This window comes from Gymnogyps californianus, chromosome 6 (genome assembly GCF_018139145.2).
Source record: "Gymnogyps californianus isolate 813 chromosome 6, ASM1813914v2, whole genome shotgun sequence".
In the NCBI taxonomy this organism is placed as follows: Eukaryota; Metazoa; Chordata; class Aves; order Accipitriformes; family Cathartidae; genus Gymnogyps; species Gymnogyps californianus.
In genome coordinates this window covers 20,692,690-20,716,426 of record NC_059476.1, presented here as the reverse complement: position 1 = coordinate 20,716,426, position 23,737 = coordinate 20,692,690, and the positions used below count along the sequence as shown (strand labels likewise).

At 35.6% G+C, this 23,737-nt stretch overlaps 1 protein-coding gene across 1 annotated transcript in view; it reads right to left on the bottom strand.

Moving 5' to 3' along the window:
• ERCC6 (ERCC excision repair 6, chromatin remodeling factor) overlaps nt 1-23,737 on the bottom strand; it is a 47,977-nt gene that overhangs the window by 10,384 nt on the left and 13,856 nt on the right. Inside the window, exons 5-10 of the mRNA XM_050899265.1 lie at nt 19,219-19,344; nt 15,260-15,418; nt 10,440-10,575; nt 3,338-3,508; nt 2,697-2,873; nt 1,218-1,334 (exon numbers count right to left, since the gene is read on the bottom strand). Of these exons, the coding sequence (XP_050755222.1) occupies nt 1,218-1,334; nt 2,697-2,873; nt 3,338-3,508; nt 10,440-10,575; nt 15,260-15,418; nt 19,219-19,344 (886 nt within the window). The remainder of the gene's footprint in view (nt 1-1,217; nt 1,335-2,696; nt 2,874-3,337; nt 3,509-10,439; nt 10,576-15,259; nt 15,419-19,218; nt 19,345-23,737) is intronic.

Below are 23,737 nucleotides of genomic sequence, written 5' to 3'. Positions count from 1 at the left end.
CCAGTTGTTTTTTTTTCCCCCCTCAAATTGCTTTAGTTTTGGAAGTGCTGCCATTTTCCAGTTTTAATGAGGTTACTGTGCAATGTTAGCATTCTCTCAAAGCTATGTTTATAGGAAACTCTTTCCATTGTGGGTCTGTTATGTCCCTTACAACTTGCAAATTCTTAGTACCTCATGGGAAGGTTAGCACACGTAATCTGTTCTGTCATTAGCCTTTGAATGTGAGCATATAATGATTTTTCAGATGGTCTGATGGGCTAAAATGGAACAAAATCACTTCCTTGCATCCTGCAAGGCACCCAACGTTATGCCCTAAGTCAAAACTTATGTAGTGCCCTGTGATTGACAAGAACAAAAATCAAATTTGTTTAATCTGTTTATGATTGCATTCTTTAGAGTAAGTGGCCCAGACTCTTTAAAGTATATAGAAATTCAAAATTTGATTTAAAAAAAAAGATCATTAGACTGCACAGCAGAAACCAAGTATTGCCTGCTCATTTATTATGCACCTTTCAGCACTGTCTTACAAAGACTAGCACATCTACTTCTCTTTTAGAGGGAGGAAACAGGACGGAAAAGAGTGACGAGAGGACAAGAAAGCCTGAAGCACTGAAACCTGAGTGGCAGAAGAATCTAATAATTACTACAAGTGAGTATTTGTAGGAATTTCAGTTGTTTAAATAATTCTTTCAACCTCCTTACTTTGAATCAAAATGTTTCCTAAAAAATATCCCACCTCTTTGTAGAGCAAACAAGTTTTAGATCAAAAGGCTAATATTTTGGAAATTTATTACAATGTACAGGCCCAACTAGCTTGCAATATTAACAACTGCCATCAAGTATTTCTCTACTATTTGCTGCCCAAATTAACCTTTTTACAGCAGGAAACAATGTTAAAGCGTCCAAGAGATGCACCATAGGAAACACCCCACAGACAATTCATTTGTATGCACCTGTGACCTACGAGCAGACCCGACTACACTTCATATATCCTTTGTTTCTTAGATGAGAGTGTACTTGTATAGACCCTGCAAGACTATGACCATTTAATACTCAGAACGCAGGTGAAAAGAATATGCAACTTGAAAGCTCTACATCTTATCTGCAGTTAAAACAGCATTTCATCTGCTATTAGCATAAATTATTTCCAAACGTCCATGAAAGATTGGATTTTGGTGAGGGAGAGGGCTCAGATCTAATAGTAAAGATAAGCAAACCTGTTCATTTTTATCTGGAAGCGAAAGGCTCATTTTTACATCAGCCTTCATTCTTCGCAGCAAGTAGGGGTTTATGGTGTCTCGTAACACACAGGCACATTTGTATGCAGTTTTTACCTGAAAAAGGAAGAAAAAGCAAAAGTTGTATTTTGGTTCTTGATATTAATCTTACCAACAAGCAAAATTCCATAATTAGTAATAGGAAAATCCTAATAAAATGAGATGGTTTATGATTTATGTGGATCTACAGTTACATATTCAACACAACATGAATTGTAATAAAATTAATGTTAGCAATAACAACGTTGAATAAGTCTTCCTCGGATACCACTAATTTATCTTTCCTAATTTAGTGGACTTTAAAAGAGACTAGAAATGAGATATTTCTTTTAGAAACCAATCCAAGAAGTGAGTATAAATTTGCACAGAACCAAAATCCTCTTGAAAAACTGCTAATACATATACTGAAGATCAAAAAAGAAGCCTGCAGCAATGGTGGTTACTAGACAATAAGTGAAGATTAGTGCCCGCTTGAGACTATTAAAAAAAAATCGGTACAAGAAAATCCCCATGATTACAGAAACTAAAGGTCACTCTGGCCTTAAATGGAGCATATGGTTCTATAATGGGTAATGGATGTGTGAGATGGGTATTAACTGTACATAATGGCTACAAATACCTTCATTTCTCTTAAAGCAAAACAAAGAATATCAATTATTGATATGTAAAAAACAAACTGGATGTCCAATTTAGTAAATTACTAAGCTTTAGACAAGGGAAGTACTTAAACTCAAAAAGAAAATAAAACTTTAGAAATGTATGTGTGCAAAACATTACAAAGAATATTTAAAAGGATACAAGTTTATTAGCATTTATATGAAACTTAGTCCGCAGATTATTATGCAGACAATTTATCTATCAGCTAATTTGAAAAATGTTTAAGAAGTCATAAATACTGAGAACCACAACTACAAAGATTAATAGACACACTTATTCAAAATAATATTCCAAATAATTTTTGCTTTCAAAATTAAATAGTTTATCTACTTTCAGACTTCCAATACCTACTTTATATTTTTAAAATGAAAATAGTTTTCAGTTTGGATTTAAGGATTCCTCTATTGCATAATTTGCCGCAGATTGATATCAAACAGGAAAGTTCTAGTTAAATACATCAAAATACGAGATCAGTCACCTCCCACCCCAATTTGCTTATCTTTACTTTATATCAAAGAATACTTCTAATGATTTAAACTTTAGAGCTTTTGACAAGAAAACCTTGTGTATAAGCTATATCCCTGTATAAATGAAATGGTCTCATTTCGTTGAACAGTTCTTTTCACACACGCAGCAGTAAAACACACGTGCAACTCTCTTTTGGGTTAGTGTCTAGAACATACAGCATGAAGTACATTTAAAAGTCAGTTTAGAAAAAACAATCGTTTCCTTCAAGCAAAGTGATATTTTTGATGCATTTACCTGGACAGGAGAGGCATTGGAATATCCTCCCATGGTTATTGGAACAGAAAATTGCTCCATGAACACAGGTAGTGTTCCCAATTTCCCTGGGAATACAAAGTCAAAGAGAGACCAGAGCTCCTTTAGGTTATTTTGCATAGGGGAGCCAGACAAGATGATTCGATGGGGTGTGCGGAACTATTAATAAAAAAAACACAAAACCAAAAGAAAGTTATTTTCATGGTTCATGGTATAACCTGCCTCCTGTCTCAGAGGATATTCAATTTCACCATCAATGAATTCTCATTTTAAAATATGTGGCATCATATTCCTGAAATAAATAGCTTTCTGCAATATATTGGCCATAAACTGTTAGCAGAAAATGAACACCAGCAATCTGACATTTATCCCTAATGGTAAATTACTACACAATTTAAAATTTCTGATTTTTTTCCTCTACCATACTTCTGTAAATTTACTGATGTAAACTCCTTAAAAATGTTAAGTAAATTAAATAGTAAAATACAGACCATTGTGATTTATGCTTTTATTCTTTATTAATGGTCAAATGTGTATTTTTATGATAAGGTAATACAGGCTATTAGATTTCGGAACCTCCCCCCAGAGCGCTTAAAATCTTTCATTTATTTTTTATAAAGTACCTGCTTGCATGCAAGTGTGACTGCCGCATTTGGATTTCGGATTTTGTGACCCTCATCCAGAATCACATAATGCCAGTCATAGCTGTGGATGTTATCCTGCATCATTCGAATGTATGAATAAGACGTAATTAAAATTCCATGGCATGAAGCAATTTCATGAATTAGTTTCACCTAAAAGCAAAAGGTGCATGTTGTCAGTAACAGTGAGACAGAAAACTCAGACCTACTGACCTACAGGTTTGCTGTCCCAGGTACGTACAAAAAGTTTTGAAAATGCAGAAATACAATTTACTTTGCAAAGAAAATAACTATAGGCAAGATTTTGATTATGTGATTCTTAGCTCATCTGTAAAAGAATGAAGCACTTGAATACTGTGTTGTAACAGATCAGAATTTGACCTGAAGCCTGGTCAGAAGGAAACAGTGGGGGGTTTTTTGTTTGTTTTGGCGTTTTTTTTTTTAAAGGCAATGTCTGAAAAAACAAACATTAAATTTTGTTAAAGTAACCGGTTTCTTCAAGTTCTCCTATATTCACCTCACAAACCTAGCTTTGTGTACTGCATGCAAGATCTAGAATGTTAGAGGAAAATTAAAGACGTGAAAAACTGAAAAACAATCACAAAAATCTATTTGGTTAATCCTAAATTCTGTCCAACTGTTCTCATTAATAGGATAATATTTGTTATTAATCTTCAAATTTTGTGCTTCTCTTGTAAGCTATATCCCTTCCCCAAATTTTACTAGCCTTTGTAGCTGCAAATTATGTAGGGCAAGGACAGTCTATATCACCTTCCACTGCATTCGCAGTATTCAAGACTCATCTTTCTTGCATTTATCCTCCACATATAAATCTACAAGACTTTAAACAGAAGATGATGGGCTGGGAGGCAATTCTGGATGAAACAAACATACCCAATGTAAAAGGAAAAAAAAAAAAGTAGAACCACCACAGAATTTGCTAAAGGAAAGACAAAACCCTTATTACTAGAAGTGCCTTTAAGAAAAAAACCCAAAACAAAACCAACAAAAACAAAAGGGAAAAATCCATCTCAAAGACTCAGATGGTGTTAAAAGTCCGTGCTCTCTTATTGTAAAATTTCTTGCTCAGACATACCCCAAGATTCAAAAAGCTCTTTTGCGTTTAACTGTTCAAGAATTTCTACTTTCTGATTATCATCTCCTGATAAAACTGTGACACATTATTTAATGTTGACATCATGGTTCTCAAGAGAATATGTAATCTTTAGAACAATTTGTATTACAGACAGAGTAGGATTTCTAGGCAGGTGTGGACATCCAAAGCTTAATTCTACCTGGTACATTGCCCATAGTCTGCAACCGTGTCCTAGAGTCTCAGCAATGGCTTATCATAGAATATTGTAGACATCTCTACCCAAACACTTAAGACAAATCATCTCGGGCGATTTCAAATTAAAAGCTTGTAAAATATGTAACCTCTCCTAGTTTTTGCAATTAATAGGGTATGTCTGCAATTAGCCTGACTTACAGAATGCTACACTGTTGTCATTAAAAGATGTTTTGTGAAAGTGCTGCTGTTATTATGGAGGCTCAAGAGACCAATCCCTCCTAGAGGGCAAACAGTGGACTAGTAGAAAACAACAGCCATAAATCACGTTGTCAGGTAGCAGAGAGAACAGAAGTGAAACACAGGCACATGAAGGCCATTCACTGTAAACATACCACAGCAGAATCCTAGTCAGGATTTACTGAACCTGTAATTAATTAAAGTTTCCTTCAAGCTAAATTTTTAATAAACAAGGATTTCTGCTGACAATGAAAAAATACACCACCACAATTTTATCAACTCACACTACAACACTTATTAACTCTCATTTTACTGCATTGGGTACTTTCTCAGAGGTTGCCTTCGCTTTAGTTGCAGCTCTTGGAATAATTTTTAATATTTTAAAATATGATAACAGATTTAATATTAGATACACACTGTTTTGAGGCTGTGGCATTTCAGAATTTATGCTATTTTATCATGTATTCTTTAATTCACAATTCCTGTTTGGTTAGATTCAGGCATGTTTAATTTTTTTTTTTTCCCCCCCTCAGGAAATACACTTACACATTTCAATGAAATATTTCAGGGCATGCACTGTTAAACTAAAAAAAAAAAAAAAAAATAAAAATCAGCTTAAGAGAGACAAATTCTACTAATGCCAAAAGATTACACAGCAGTTATCTAGCTTTGAAATTCTGAACTCTGGCCTTTAAAAGATGCTAATGAATAGAGGAACATGCGAGTAGATCAAGTAATTCTGATCTCGTAGTTCCATTCAGCACAGTATTTCAGGCCTTTACAATTCAAGGACAGTGTTTTCTCCTAACTTAGGGTGATAAGTTGATTGTGTTGCTTTGTCTTCACTGGGACACATGCAATGTACAAAGACTGAAAGATTTTTGGCAAGCACCATTTCTTAAGGCTAAAACATTTGTGATTTATTTTAAGGACACACCTCTAAGCAAATGTTTTTTTCCTGTTGGTACCTTGCTGTAGCTACAAGTTTGTTTCTGAAGCTATAAAAACAGGACAATTTTTTTGACTGATGCTTACAGAAATAAGGTTTATCTTTTTTAGCATAAAGTAGTCTTTTAAAAGACATTTAAGAGGACCCAAACTCTTCTATAATATTACGTATTAAAAATGGTAATTTTCTTAGACAGAAACGTGTATGTTAAGACTGAACTTAAAGAACTAGACTAGTGATAACTACGAAATTCTCCAAACATTCAGATACCTTTAAGGCGAGTGTGAACTTACAGAGATAATATCTAGTCACACAACCATATATCACTTGTGAATCAAAAACGCATTCTTCAGGAGGCTTATCACTATCTCATAACCAACCATTAAGGCCAGAGATCCATAAATTCAACCTATAAAACCTCTTTATTATTTCCCTGCCCCCAACAAAACAATCTAAATGGCACCACGAAGAGGCTTCAAAAGAACACATTACAATGTTTAATAATGTAAAAGTTGCAATAAAAAGAGCTAAAGCACTTACTACATATTTAACAAGAATGCTACTTCTTGTGGCATGATACTAAGTTTATCTGAGTTTGGCCCTTAACTCAGAAATAGAGCCTTTGGCTAAAATAGAGGTTCCATATGCAGTCATACCAATAACTCTAACCTCTGCAGCTTATTTTTTTTCCATGTATATTGCGTACTGTACTGTGAGGGCAGAAGGTCTAAAATCTTCAGTGTACGAAGTCATCTTCAAATAGATGGTTCCACAGGTGCAAGCATCATGAACTGACAATTGCTTTTGAGGGCTGCATTGTGTGTGCAGCATTTGACCAGAATAAGGGAATGTAACGTTACGCTTTACAAATGGTATGTGATTACCACCAGAAAAAATTGTTAAGCTCAGTGATACCTGTTCTAAAGATCAAGAAATTAAAAGTTCATCCTTGATCCTAAAAAATACAGCCTCCTTCCATATGCGATATGTTAAACCAAGGTAACCAAAGTTCATGTCGCCTCTTACATTCTATGATTTACAAATGCTCATGTGGCATCAGAAGTTTTGAAATAAAAGGACAAGCTCTTTGTACAGAAGGCTTTTCTTCCTACACTTACAGAGCTTTCTTCCCCTTATCTTCTGTTCTCTACCATAAATAAAACAGTATTTATGATACACTACATTAGATTTACTTCTTTATTTTCTCTCATCCTTAGAGGTCTCAGAGCACTCGATATTTACAAGTCACTTTAAGCTACATCAGATTTGAGTGTAAACCATAGTAGGAGGTTAATAGCATAAGACAGCACCACAGGACATATTTAGTCACAAATGCTGTACCTTGCTCCAACTGAAAGCTGACTTCACAGGGGCAGACTACTACTTAAATCTGCTTCTTCCTACTGCTACCAACTTAAGCACATTTATCATCACAGAACCACCAAATGATCTTCTGTGATTACAAATAATAGTAATAAAAAAAAAAAAGCAAGTTTTACATTTCATCCAAATGCCTTAAACTAGCTCTAAAGTCTTGGAAACCTATCCAACTTGCTATTGTGTCTTCCTTCCATCATCCAAAATACCCATCTGCCTTCCCTTGTGGATAGCTGAAGGCTTTTAAACTATTAGTCATATTTCAAGGGGTGAAACTGGAACTTTACACTTCTCTCCCTTACTGCCAAAATTGTCTACCATTGTTATTTTAGCAAAGGAATGAAGTAGTCTCTCTTTTGAAGCATCGCATATGCTAAAAACCTACGCAAATACTATAGCAGCAGAGATACCTAAGCAGGATGTCTCAATGACTCATCTGAAACAGGCTGACCAGATTTGCAGCCAATCTGGTGCTCACAATTCAGGCTGTTATTTCATACTGTTACTGTGGAAAATCCTAAAGTTGCTTGCAAAGAAAACCAAAATGGACTGGGAAGAGAGGATATGCCAAGGTAATGATCGGTGAGCCTTTCACTTACCACATTGCTCAGAAGTCCTTTTGTAACACTAAAGAAGTGTCACTACCTGAAAATATGTGCAAGGTATTGCCTAGTATCAATTTATGATAAAACAATTAGAAGAGATGTCTTTCCCACTCTTCACTGTCAATCAAATACTTCCGTAGGCAAGCCTAAAGCACTGGGAGACAGGATCTTGCATTGATGCTTGGGTACCTTAGAAGGTGCAACAGAAAATACCTATTCGTAAAAGCATATAATTTCACCAGTGCTGAAAGATTTAGTATTTGCTAATATTTCAGGATTCCTGACAATGTTATGATAATAATTATGTAGATCCATCTCACCTAAAAGATCAACTTAAGTTTTATCAAATGAAACTTCAGCTGTTGTCTCTTTCTGCTATGAAATACTGTCTTGCCTTAGGGGACACATATCATTGCTTAACTCTTTTCCTCCAAAATTCTCCTTCATTAGTTTTAAGATTAATCTTTCTTTGTTCCTTATAAATCATTTGTCCCTCTTTCACAGGCCTGTACAGAACAAGCTACAATACTGTGTTTTACCATGAACAACCTGCTGGCCAACTACTACAGGATAATGCATTCCCCAAAATCCGTTAAGATCTTCACTGTTTGATGTCCAGTTAATCTGGGGGACAATTATGTTCTTTCACCGGTCCAGACCATTCTAACCTCTGTTAGCCCAGAGGCTGAAGTGGCCTTTCCCACTCCAAAGCAGATAACAATGTTCAGTTCCCCAATCCTGTCTCCTGGCAAGTTAGCTGTCCAGCACAAAACTCTTCTCATTTACTTTGTGATAAACCATGATATACTAACAGAACAATAGGCAAATCCTGGAATTGTCAGTTTAATTCCAAACAGGTCTGTGCAACATTAAGACCACAGGTGCATAGTGATGTGGCTTTTGGCCATGTAAAATTAATCTCAAACAAAGAACAAACGTATGTTCTTATGCAGTCTAACCACAATTTTCTTATTTATTTCTTAAACTTACTTAAGTTTATGCCTTATGCCAGAGCATAAGGGCAGAATGGTCCCTGCATGAGTATTATAAAGTTAACACATGCAAAAGCAGTCTCCTGTAATGCCATAGGTTATCAGAAGATGGAATTGTCACGAGATCAGATCAGCACTAACATATTCATAGAAAGAATGTATATTGAAAAGAAGTTCCAGGCAGGAGTAAATCACCTGGCCTGTATTTTATGTGATATATTTTCAGTGTACAAGTGTTATTTATGCTAATAAATTAGTAGTAAACTTTTCTTGCAGGTATAAGGACAACTAGAATGGGAAAGTTTTGTTGGGGTTTTTTTGGTGGGTTTTTTTTTTCCCCTCTAAACTTTAGTCATAAGCTTGCTCTTCTCTGCTTAAGAGGCATCTAGGAGAAAAATGTGCATGAGGTGAAGACCAGATCAGCAGAGACACTTGTTTAAAGCATACTGTTGCAGCTCTCAGAAAATGAGGCATTAGGGCAGAATTAGAGAACTGAACCTATCTAAAGTAATCATATGGTATCCAAATTCCTTAAGTTGTTGAGTAGGCATTTGTGGGAGGACAATGGGGAGGGGAAGTCCTGAAAACCTGACTATTCCTGCAGATGGAAAAATTTGAGCCAGTCTGTCAAGTGCATTAATTAACAAATACCCCAAAATAAGCACACACGATTTAATTTAGGAAGACATATGAGCATGTTATTGAGGTCAACAGACTTTTAGGGCTTGAAAACATACCAAGTTAATTGAACAACAGGAAGCTATTAGCACATTAGAGTGTGCTATTTCTTTTTTGCCATGTACTGTAACTGCATCAATTACCTCAGAATACATTTAATCAAGTGCAATTAAGCACCATATCATTTTAATGTTATTACAAGAAATTCAATAAATATTTAAAGAGAAATTTAAAAATGCTTTGCTGAATCCTGAAAATCCATTTAAGCATCTGAAATATGAGGCCAAGGGAAAACAAAAATCTAAGTTTTCCTTGTTTTGTTCCTGCAAGGTACCAAGGATTGAAGCTTCAGACAAGTCAGGCTTGTCAACTTAAGAAATGCAATAAGAACATGCACATTAAGAGACTGGCCAAGAAAATTAAAAGACAGAAAAGACACTGCTTGAAAAAAAGAAAACCAACAAAGTAACACTGTCATTAAAGAAAATGAGACTAGGTGATATCAACTGACATACCGACCAACTGAAGAGAAATTGCCTGTGCAAGCAAAACTTATTAAATATTAGATCAATGACATACTGATGCACAAAAGTGCGAGGAAAGAATTCACCGGTACCAGAAGCATATATCTGGTGTACAAGCAGTCTAGTCATGAACTTCTAGCATGAACTACAGTACAAGCAAAGCTCAAGCAAGAAACCTCTTACTATGTTTAATTTGTCCAGGCAATGCTAGTCTATATCGTAATATAAATGTACTTCATGTTATCCCCTTTTTGTCCAGTTTCCTAACAAATCTATACAAGACAGTGAACTTTTTGTTCTGTTAAAACAATCAGAGAAAGAGCACAAGCTTGCACAGAAACATTCAGGCACAGGGGCTATTTTTTTTTGCTAGCACAAAAAAAAAAAAAGAGAGAAGCTTCTGGAATTACAAAATAGATGTCAACCATTACCTTTTTGTTGGTATAAGAACCAGTTTCATGGAGAATAGCGACTCTAAATGGAGGCCACCAAGTGTGGAATTCTTTTACCCACTGATGCATCACAGTAGCTGGACAAACAATCACTGTTGGACCCAATCCCTGGTACCTAAAATAAAGTATTCAAGAAAAAAACCTTTAACATGAAATAAATACTCTATATTAAGTGGCTCATTAAAATACACACATATTAAAATGACACACTTTATAGTTCAAGTGGAATATGAGTGCTATGGAAATTAACTGGCACTTTGTTTTTCTGGAGTCTGTTTTTTAAAGGAAGATGAAAGGGGTACTGCTATAGGAATGTATCCACTCAACGGTTAATGGATGCATCTATCAAGATAAACACAGAAATAGAAAAGCTCCAAACAATAAGGCATAAGGGAACTTCCTCCTGTGGTAATACAAATCAGGTTTGGGTGACTGCTGTTTCTGTAAGAGAAAAGAAATCATTAACAAACAACTATTTTATTACTTCTATTAAAAAGAATGTGTAGCAGAGTCTCACAAATGGACTTACACACAGGTGTTCTGCTTCATGTTGGCAATATACTGTACTATTATCACCATAATTTACAGATAAGACAAGGACTCTAAAGCAGCACAATATATCATCTATGGAAGCTGAGGTCTGAGCTGGGCTTAAACTGTCTCATAAGTTTCTTATTCATAATCATATGATTGTTTCTGAGCATTACTGAGGACATTTGAAACAAAGTCTTTCTGTATATTAAGTTCAGAGCTACTCTTAAGGTTAAGAGAAAAATCTCTCGCACAACAGCCAAACAAGAAATATTACCATCACAAACAAATGCCAACAATCATATAGGAAATATACTAAGTAGTGGTTACTAGTGGTTATTTTTCAAATGTATTTGCTCTTCAAAAAACAGAATAAAATGACTTCGCAAACAAAGGCAATAGCTACAGTTGTCACATACTGATCTGTGTCTGGCTGACTATGTACTATTCAAGTGGTAATAAATAAACAATTCAAAAGATCACAGTATACATTTAAGATCACATGCACATAGCAATAAAGAAGGATTTCCCAGACACCAGCAATACCCTGCTTTAAAAAAACCAACTGTTAATGCCTTCAGAAACTGCTGACATTAAGAAATAATATTCTTTATTAAAAGCTTATACATATGCAGAATAACAACCTAGATGTTGCTTATCTCTTTTGTTATGAAAAAATATTATATAACAACCTTACATAGTCTAATTAAAAAATTCCCAGCAATCCAAGGGGAAGTTAGAAGCTGGAGATGCAAAAAATAGCTTCAACTATGCTATGAATCCAAATAACCACTGCTACTGCTCTTAAGAATATCTATAGCAAAAAAGCCAACTTTCCCAGAACATAATAGTTTCTCATTCTTCAGGGGTAGTAACAAATTACCTCTGTTTATTCCCCTGGTCTGTATCAAACAAGCTCACATGCTGGGTTTATCAGGTTTTTTTTTTCCCCTCAGCATACACAAAGAGTTCACACTTCCTTTGATCAATTTTCAGAAAATCCACTCCCCCTCCACTTGGTTGTGTGAAACCTCTTCTGTGTCTAGTCTGGCTCTGACCGCTTTCCACTAGCCAACATTTTATTCTTCTCTTGAGAGCTTTTATTTATTTATGTAAAAGAGTCATCTAACTTCTTCCAGTCTGTGCTGTTTCACAAAACTAAACAAACCACGCACTTCTGCTTGCTACACTTAGGATGCATCCTTCATTCTCCTCATCACTGCAACAGATTTGCTCTGCTGCCCATCCAATTTATATTTGTTTTCCTTGAACAAAGGTGACACTAATAACATTCCAAACTAACATCTTACTGGTGCCTTGTACTGGGCTACTAATACTGCCCTGTTCCTACCCCAAATATATCGTCATAGTGTATTCTGTCCCTTTTTCACAGTTGCATTGTACTAATAGCTTATAGTCAATATCATATATGATCAATATACCCAAATCTCTTTCTTCTTCTGTTGCTTCTGGTTTATAAAACCCTAATTCACAGCAAGTATCCTTTATCAGTTCTTATTTAATTGGATGTGATTAGAATTGCAAATAAGATCTATTCCTGCAACTTATTACCAAGAAAAAGGCAGCTGTAGTCATACTATATTTATAATCTTTAAATACTCAAAAAATTAGCAGAGGAAAACATGTTGCATTATAACCAACTCTATTGCCAAGCACTGGCAAATCATGCCTTCAAAATGAAACTGAAATGACAACTAAATCCTAGTGAAAATAAAAGGACAGGGCAGCAAGAACAATACAAATTTTCTGGGGCAATGGATTTTTATTTATGTAAGCACCACAGAAATTAACCTCTCTGCCACTCATAGTAGAGATTGAGACTTAATGTTTAATGTGTATGATTATATCTCAGTATCTTGAAGAGCACAGATGAGTAAATAATCAGTGTATAAACTTTATGGCAGAGTTTCTCATCTGATCTCTCAAATAAATGAAGCAAAGTCTGTAGTGAAAGATAACATCTTTGTTAAACAAAATAATGTATTTGGAAACAAGCAAACTTGTGGACCCCCAAGCCCTTCAACAGGTTTCAACAACTGATTTCAATCTAGATACAGGCTAGAGATGGGTTACTTAAGTTTGCTGCTGCTTTGTTTTTTCTTGTGAAGGGACCATTGGTCTGAAAGGTGTTGCTTATTCCAGCTATCTCTGCTTGTCTAATAAAAGACCTTTCCCTCCTCTGTAAATCCTGCTTCCCTTATATCCTTACACCACCATAGCTGCAACACTTCTACTGATACCTCACATGACATTTGGCTTTCCCTAGTTGTATGGCTCAATAACTGTTAAAAGTGAAACAACATTTTAATTTTTGTAATAGTTATACTCCATGTAACAAGTAGTTCCTTACTTCAGCTAGTCTTCAGGCTCTTTCAGAATCAGAAAAATACTGGAATTGGAAGCAGTTTTGTAAGGAAATTTCTCCTCACCGTATTTTAAAGAATACTTTTGCAGAAAATTTCACTGATAGAAAATAAAGCTGAATATTTTGTATATCAACAAAAGTGACCCTATTGTCTTAATACTCAAGTGCATCCAAATACAACAATCTCTGCAACTCTGCACAGGAATGACAGTATTATCTCCATTTACAGAAGGCCAGTTGAGACTGGGAAAGCCCGCAGTGCCAGATTCATACAGTAGTACACTAGCTCCATCTACACATCAAGGTAATGAGATACGAGCTAGGCTGGAAGACATTTAAACATGCTGACAACACAACTATGTCCACTCTTAATGCCTGCTTGTCAGCCAGACTGACCAGAAGGTCTTCTGCTTGCTATGCTATATGGCTTTCAGATAGAAGCTAGCTAGCCAGTGTTACCGCTTTCCTAGTTCAGAGTGCAGATGGGGAAAATACTTGACTACTCAAAGATCAAGTTGTTTAGACCCTCTGCCTTACAGCACACAAGCAAAATCATAGTAAGTTTCACCAAAAAATTAAACCTTGTTTCCTCCCATAGAATTACTATCATGATGAACTTAGTGACATGCACCAGCCAAAAAATGAAACTGAACACATTATCTGACATGCAGAAAGAACACTGCAACTTAGGTGTGCAATTATATTCTGGCCTTTTCAAAGTTTTATTGTAGTTTCACTGCAGTATCTTAGGTCTTAAGCTGTAACTGTGTAACAATGTCAAGAGATGTTCCTGAAGAATTTCTATCAACTCAGTGGTCCTCCAACTGGGGCAGGGAATATACCTACACAAAATAATCTGTACAGCAGCATTCTTAAATCAGGCAGCCATATCAATCAACTGGCCTGAGTGATGGAGGACCTGGAGTTTTTTATATAAAGGCTACAGTAGGAAGCAACTGGAGAAAAGACAGTAATATTTTCTCTTTAAAGCATTATTTTACAATTCATGTACATGCTGAACATAATTTAAATATGCCTCTATATAAAGTTAATTATTTTTGTTTAGTATAGTACTAAGATGTTTACTTAATTGCATGTAGTAGTTTACATCAGGTAAACAGGCCAACAGAACCAGAAAAATCAAGTACTATTCATGCATGCATTTGTAAATCCAAGGACATCAACAAGTATCTTTTCTGGTAATTTCACCTATGAAGAAGGAATTTTAAAGCATTTTTCAGTAACAAGAAAGCATGAAAGATCGTGTAAGAAAGGCCAGTCACTCTAACATAGTTTTGAAAAGCAACAACAACAACAACAAAAGCAGATGGAAATTCCTCTGTATAAGTTACTGTTTTTACTATTACTACTACTTTTTTGGCATGGATAATTCCCTGCCGATCAGAAACTCTAACTTTCATTGCAAATCAGCTTGCTACTTCCTGTAAAGCATTTACCTGGTGGCTTGCCAGAACAAATATTTTAATGTAAAATTTAATAAATGGAACTAAAGGTATTACATCTAATTTAAAATTCCATATTGTGTAAACTATTGATATTAATGTAATTGAGTTTGTAAACAATCCATTTGTGGAAGCTAACCTTAGACACTGTATTGACCCAAAATATCTAGTGCGGCTCATCTGCAAAATGAAGCATCAATGCCTGGAATTCATTAAAAGTGTTACATGTTTAATTTTTCCTGCCCTACAGCTCCATTGTCTCGTAAAATTTTTCCTTTGATGTCCCCCACTAAAAGAATTAAAGGAATATTGTAATTGAAATGTCATTAATAATTCACAGGACCCTCCTCCACCAGCAATACATCTGATGAAATATTAATTGAGCTCCACAGACTGACAGTCTGCAGAGGAGCACTTGCCTGTAATTTGAACCGCGAGTCCTGATCTTGCTGTAGCTCAGACCTGCCAAGAAGGCAATTATCTGGATGGTCTTGCCCAATCCCATCTCATCTCCCAGAATTCCTCCTGCCTGCTGGCAGTGCAATTCCCAGAGCCACCTAACACCTGTCTGCTGGTACCTAAAACAAGGAAAAAGAAGACGGCAAATGTTTGATAATACAGATCATAACAGAAAGTACTCATGAATTAATCATTTGGCAAGGTTCTTATACTAGTTACAGTAACATGCTGGATGTGTGTTTTACATGAGCGCTGTATTTACTAGGTCATACATTTTTGATGCACTCAGACATTACATGTGACTTTCATTCTTTATGCAACACTAAAACATTTCTAATTAAACTGATAGTCATGGTAATTAGAGGGTATTTTATTTCCTGTGTATTTTAAGTGTTAAAAGCAACTTGGAAAGCTACTCTAACAAAGCATTACCTTTTCAGAAAAGACGACATGTAAGGGTCTAGTAAATTATATTATTTGGAACATATACCTTGAACTGAAGGAAAAGCTTGACTTGTAAGGGGCACAGACTTCATACTCCACTGTGCAAACTGATCACATCTGCCAAAGCAGGCTTTCTTTTTACATAAATTCATTTAACAACATTCAGTCTCTTTCAATGAAGAAAAAAGCCAACAAGGCAAAATGTTTTGGAAGGCAAAACAATAGAAACTATTCCAGTGAATGGGATGCAGCAGACTGTTATTATCTAAGAGTATCAGGGCAGTTTCTACTCCCAGTCATTCACTGGAAATTGTATAAGCAACAATGTAAAATACATTCCAATTAAAAGAAGTAGACTAGAAAGCAAGATTTACAATGGCAAGCTAAAAAGGTGGAGATAAGATGCTGGACTGAGAATCACTTTAGGACATGCTTTTTTATACTGATATGAAATAGTGAGACCAGTAGGAATAACACACCGTGTGTGGGTTAAATTGAAAACAGAACAGAAAAAAAATGAAGAAACAGTATATTTAAATTACAATTAAAAAAACCCCACGTTTCAGGACTTCTGTGTCTTGTAACTTAGAGGAAGAACAAGGTTACTGATATAATTTTCTTGATGGCATGCATTCCTGGAGTGCAGAGCACAGAAAAGAGCAAAACACATTTTTTTTGTAAAATAGGGATTGTTCATTTCAGGGCATTGTCTTGTGTGCCTTTCAAAATCCTGTTTCATTCTTTGAGCAAATAATATTTAGGACTACTGACAGCTAATTACACTAGCGTCTACAAAGTGCTATTAAAAATCAAGTTATGATGAGTTCCGTATGGATTTAGAGAATGCTAAACGGAGACAAACAAATGGCTTGAGTAGTTAGAAAACGATGATCAAAGAACACATGTAATGGTTCAGACATCATAATATCTGCCGGTGTCTCAAATGCATTATACCAAGAAGCCCTTAAAAACCCCCTTTTATTAGAAATTAATTCACCCTAAAAATGCAGCAATCTAAAAACAACTACGAAATGGCTTGCAGGATTAGCTATAATTGGGTTAAGATGCAACCATTACTACATTTTATGAAGACAAAACATTTTCTGATGGAAATATTAAAGAATTGGAGAGAACCCTAATTCCAGTCAGAAGCTGCTCCCCCAGACTAATGTCCAGCATGTCTCTTCAGAAGACAACCATTCAAGAACTTCCTGATATTATTTTGTATTGTTTCTTAGGATTACATCCGGTTTTTAAAAGCTAACTGCATTTATAAGCATCTTTCTCCTTCTCCCCAATTCTCCTGAGAAAGTTTCACAGTAAAGAATGAAGTTTGTGAAAAACTGTGCTCCAAGGTTATCTAAAAATGGAAAAGATGCAGGTGCTTTCTTTGTATAATCATATAAACATGCAATAATTGCAACTATGCAAAAGTAAAAAAATCCCGCCCCCGATAATTTTTTATGGTTATACGTAGAGATAATCAATTCTCTTTAATCTTACGCTTTCATTGCACCAATTTTCATGTTTTGTTTTTTACTCCAAAAATACTGTAGAAGTAAAATAAAAATGTTGCCTGGTCTTCCAAAATGGTTATGTTTGGACTGTATTTCACATGAGCAATCATGCTGTGGTGCATCCCTCAAAATTCACCACAGTAGCTAGCAGATTTTAGCTGCATTGTTGCCGAGACAAAATTGCATTTCAGCCGTATCAGGGAAATCACACACTGAAAGCAAATAATGAAGAAACCTGGTTTGTTTATACAGACAGCATTCTCAGGCTAAGTGCAGACAGTATAAGGCAATGTTTGTAAGTCAGTCTTGCTCACTATGTTTGGTTTTGTTCCACAGCAGCATCAATGGTATTCTTGCTGACTTCCTCAAAGCAGACAAGTACATAGGGAAGAAACAGATTGTCCACTTCAACAGCCTTACCAAAGAACGAACTTAAGGGTCTACTATTTCTAGTGTGAGCTAACTTCTTTGGAATTCAATTCAAGTATGCAGGAAGATCACTTACAGTATACTGCTATACACTTCCTTGGGTCAATATACTTCCATGTTTTGTACTAAACTTGCTCAGAACTCAAAGTTTAATGCCTATTGTCTATGGGCCTTCCTACATTGGAGATTTCAGCATTTAAGTTACAAGACAGATGAATCATTCAACTCAACTGATCTTTCTAACCACTTAAGTTTTGCCAACTGACTCATGCTTGCAGGGATACCCTTCATTAGTAAGGCCTGTATCTCTAAGATTAATTTTTAGTTGTCTGCTTTATTTCAATTCCCTTTGGGTTGCTCAGACCACACATCCGTTCTCAGGATGATTACTTCTGCAGTACCTTTGCATAAACAACTGGAGACCACATATTGGCTGTGTATGGTCCTGACAACCAAGTCATTAATTCAATTCCATTTCAGAGCTAGTGCTTTCCTTCTGAGGAACTGCAGGACAACAGTAATAATTTCTTTGAGGTTAAGACTAAGTGGTCCTGTTGGAAGGGATACCACGCACACCCATTATAAACCAGGGCTTTCTACTACACTAATTGTAAGATTTTAGAGAGTTAGCTTTTAAAAGAGAAGGTGTTTTTCCTGCTGTGCGAAATGTTGCCAACAAGAATGAAATCAAGCCTATTATGCATGAAAGTTAAGGGAGAGATTATGGATGAAGTTAACTTGTCAGCTGCTAGCTTGTTTGGGCTGCCTTTTGTAAATAGCTTTTTGAGATCAACTTGAAAGTGTCACTGGGCACCACAGTCTCAAAAAACTGAAACAGAAAGCAGTTATGTCCAAATCTGTAATCCAGCATTAAATAACTAAAGAATGAGTTGTAGAGTGTTTTCCATCTACTATAGGAATTAAGAATGCACTCTCCATATTTTAAAATTTTACTGGGCAAGATGTTCAAGACTATTTTATATGAATTGTAAGTAGTTACTTTAAATAACTACTCGAAGTCTACTCAAACAAAAAGTTGTCTATATTTTTTACTGGCAGAAAATTTCACTCACTCCACTCAATCACAGAAACACCTACATTTCTTGTTTTCATTTATCACAACTTGCCAACACCTTATTCTTCAAACTAAAGTTATTCTACCACTCCACACCTGAATTAAAAGCAAGCACTTACTAATAAAAGAAAGCATTTATAAAAATGGACAAGGATAGCTTCTCAATTCGTAGTTTAGCTAATATGCATTCACAATATTCACATCAGCCAGTTATCACTTGTATTTTCATGTAACTGCATTTTGTGCTTGTAATAAATTAGTTTCTTTGAGGTTTGATCCTGGAGCCTTTTTTAAAGAAATAATCCTACAGAAACAACTGAAGTAAAAGTTGAGGCATCATTCACTGAAGTAAAAGTTACAGCAAAGGGCATCCAGAAATCACCATGACTATTACTACTAATATTATTAACAGCATACAGCAGCATAATATTAAAATAAAGTACACAATACTTACTTAAAAAGCTTTCTGAAGAGAAATCCTGGTACTTTGAAACCCTCTTCAAAGTCAGCATCACTTTCTTCAGAAAGTTCCTCAGCTGTTTGATGTTCTTTGTCCTTCAAACGTTCTTTTTGCCACCTCCTAGAGTGACACAAGGATTCAACATTCAATTATTGCATAGAAAAGATACTACATGAAAACTACACTGAATTTTTGATCAAGTAAAAACCCAACAAAAATGCATTCTCTGATGTCATGATTTAAATAGTAATCCTTTGGAGCAGAGAACTATGCAAGTAAATGCTCCAAATGTCTGACATATTAAAAGGTGCATGCTCTCCTGACTATTTAGTTATAAGCCTTCAGAGTTTTATAGCTAGTTACAATTTTCTATAGACAGAAATACTAATATAATGGAATCAACAGTTAACACCATCAAAAAAATCTGGCTACCTTAAATTCCTAAACCTCCATAAAAAACCCTACAAAATTATCAACAAAGCTTAGGGATTTCAAAGCTATTTTATTAATTTAACCAAATACTGAAATAACTTCCTTCACCTAGAGAAATGTGCAGCAGTGTATCATCTTACACAGAAGACTCAGTTGGAAACCACCATCTTTGGTGTGATGTGTTCTAAATCTGTTAAGCAGTCATTATTAAGAGAATGAGTTTTCTGAGGTTTTGAAATTACAGAGTGATTTGTGGTCTGCAGCCTAATCTTATTTGGACTCTAGGCAGGTTAGAGAATTACCTTCCTGTCCCATCATTCCCCTCCTTTTTGAAAAAGTACCAATGGATCTTCAACATCCAAGGAAATGATGGACTTGTGTTTTAGTGACCCAAAAACATCTACCTGTAACAGTCAAGTATATGCTACTGCTAGCTGGGTATGTACTAACCAATCAATAGCACTTCACTGACAATTTGGGTTTTGCTGGAATTCTCCCATGAAAGTACCATTCACTGCAGGCACACTGAATGTAGTGTATAAACTGACAAAATCCCTACAGAAATTGGCAAGTTATAGAACAGATGAAAAACATCCTTATGTTACTGTTCTGGATGCAGCGCAAAAGCAGCCATACTTCATTTCATAAAAAGGCTGAAGGAGAAGGACCTGATAATCTTTACGTATCTGAAATATAAAACATGAAGACTAAAATTGTTCAGGTCCCAAAGAACTATAAATAGTAGCAATGGGATGAAAAGAAGCAAGTGGGAAATTCAGGCTAAAAAAAAGTAAGTTAAGCCGCCTAGCACTGAAATCTTCTGCATTAAGTGACAAACAGCCTCCCAAGTGAGATGCTGGAAAACTCATCTGTCCAGTCTTTTAACTCTACATTGAAGAAGCCTTTGAGAAAGCACTCTAGAACAGTCCTGCAGTAACTGGATGGAGGAGGACTTAACAGGATGCAACAGCTTTCCAGTACACCTCCAGTTTCTGAATGACAAACGTTACAGGTGAGTGAATAGTCCGTTTCCCTCCTGGTGACATTTTCGCATTTACCCATTACACAAATAGCTTCTTGTTGGCTTAGGTCGCCTCTGTAGCAGCAAAAAACCATGGCAGGATAATGGATTAACAGAGTTCTAAAAAAACAAAACAAAAACCCCAACCCTCTTCCCCAAAACACACTCCATATTCTGGGAAAAGGGATTTCCGAACTATTTAAAAACATGAGGAAATTCACATTTTCCTTTTTCTTTTTTTTTTTTTAATTTTTGAAGTTATTTATCCTGATTTTTCTTTCTGTAAAGCTCTGCGTTGCTTTCAAGCATTCAAAGATAAACTGCATCTAGAGGTTGACATGCAAACTGTATTTTATTTCCAGCCTTGCTATGCACAATCCAGTGTGCTTTACAGTTAAGTTTTCAAAGCTACTAGCCCAATTTCATCGGTCAGGAAAAAGAAGCATAATCATAAAAATGTTAGTTAATTTCTGGCCCAAAGTTGACAATATCATCAGCTATGGAAACATAACTTAAACAGTTTCATTATCTTGATTTATATCCTGACCTAACTAGCCAAAAGGAGGGAGATAGAAGTCACTGTTAAAATTTTTCTCAAACAACCGCCAGTACGACAGCTACCATCCCTGACATTTTGCACTTCCAACCTGGCAAACAAACCAGAAGACACTATAAAACATCTCAAGTGTTGCTCCAAGTCTTTAAGACTTCAGCCATGCTGCTATCTAGCTCAGTCATGTTAAGAGCGGACACGACTGGCACAATGTCTCGTACAGGACCGCAACTCCTTCCAGCCTGATATGAGAAGTGCCTTCTCCACTAGAGAAAAATCCTGCCAGCTAAAACCGTTTAAAATCAGATTTGATTCAAGTTTTCTATCTTGAACACACTAGTGAGTGAAAAAAAAAACACAAACAACAAAAAAACCCAGGCAATGAAGGTGTAGTGTTCCCCTTGTATTTTTTAACTACACAAGCAGTTCTAGGGGCAATTAAACCAATGATGCCTGTCTTCCTAAGGACACTACTCTGCATTCTCTGGTATGAAGTAAGGTGTAAACACTAAAAGAGACTCTTCTTGCTGTTAGGTCATTCAAAATCATCTTCCACAGGATCTGCAAACTCATAACACGTCTTAAGCTCAAGTTGTCTTTTCTCCAGTGGCAGCACTAATAGAGTTTCTCTTGTCTTCCTGACCACTTACTTCAGTGACTTGTTGGAACTTCCACTTAAAGGTTTCTGCGTCTCTGGCAAATTTGTTTAAAAAAACTTGGGTTAGGAACAAGAGAACAGGGAAGAAGTTCAACACTTCATATACAAATGACACAATCATATACCCTTTCTCATGAAAGAAATCTAATTATGGCAGGTTTCTAGACCAGAATTTCACCAGTATCTTTTGAGAAAATACTTACAGTCTGCCTCTATGGAACCAGTCACAAACTTGGAACTGTGGTATTGTTTTACTAAGTGAAAATAAACACCACCATCTCCAAATATACACTAGTTACCATAACTGCCAAAAACAATTGCACTGAAAAACTAAGACAACACAATGCTGGACAGGTTTAGAGAGCCAGCTTCACTGGAATATATTTTGATATAGAAGCAAAAATCATGATGGAGAGAAAAAGCAGCATACGCAGGGGGAAAAAACCAAGACGGAAAAAGATAGTCTTCAGTTTTCTGATTAAAAACTGATGAGCTGCTAATATTATTATCAGATTGTTCTTATTTCATTATATGAAATTATGTATCCAGTTAAGTAGTAAAGAAGAGCTTACTAAAAATATATAAAGTGTCAAAGTTTTCCCCACAGATACTTTTATGTATCTATCTTAAAACAGGAATGGAAATCTCTATCTTAGACTAGCAGACTGTTAAATGTTTGATTTAGGAAAATAACATTCATGCTCTGGAGTCTAGCAGACAGATATGATACATTCTAGAGGCACAGCATAAAAATGCATTTATTTTTGTTCAGTACTACAATGTTGTGCTATCAGGCATGCATGGTCAATTATTCTTCTGAGTTCCAGAAAACGATCAACGATTCAAATTGAGAAATGCTGACAGTCATTGCTTCAGACTGTGTCATTACTGGAACTGAGACATGTCAGAACTTGATTATTTTATCTGACTGGGTTATGACAAGACTTAAACCAAGGAAAAAAACCTCCTACTTACCACACTAAAAATCAAAACAATTGTAGATTACAAAGCTTCCGAAGTGACAGCTAGATAAAGAATCCATATTAAACTCAAGCAGGGCAAGAATTTGTACAAGAGTTTGCTTCTAATTCTGTATTCCAATATGAATCGCCACTAGTCAACACTGGAGCTTCAGTCTCCCCTGGGAAGAAATAGATTGCCCTCTAGTGTACATTAGAAAAAGTGATCCAGAAACAACCAAGAAGAAACGTTTCTGAGATTAGCTCGTAGCTGTCCAGGAATTTAGGCACTTCACCTTAATATAACTACTCTATTTTCTGCAAAAAGTGTGATCAATTTCTCTTAAAATTATTGGATACCTAGAAAATACGTATGTCTAGAATTTGAAGTAATAAATCCCGTACTTAATTTTCCTAAAGTTTATTTTATACACACTGTATCTGTTACTTTACTGAAGTGTACAATTACACAAGCTGTACTACTGAAGGCTCTGGTACTACATCTCTTCCAAAGGTCTGGAGGTTTTTTTGCCCTCAATTACCAGTTTAAAGAAAAAGCAGCAATTTGTTTTTACCACTAACAACTTCCAAAGTTTGAAAGATATCAAGGTAAAAGCAGGCAGTGGCAAACACCATGGGGTATCTTTGCATCACCAGGGAATGTGTTTGCTTAGTAACTGTAACTGCTAACAGAAGTCTGCAATATCTAAAGAAACAGCTTAGTGCATATTAATTTCTTGGAATTGCCCAGAAAAGCAGAAAGTACAATCAGTTTTCTATGGACTCAAACAATTAAGGCAAATTTAAATAGGTTAAAAACATCTATCTGTACTTATGCAGAAAAGGGATTAGGACTTTAGATATAACAACATAACCTTGTTCAGCTGTAT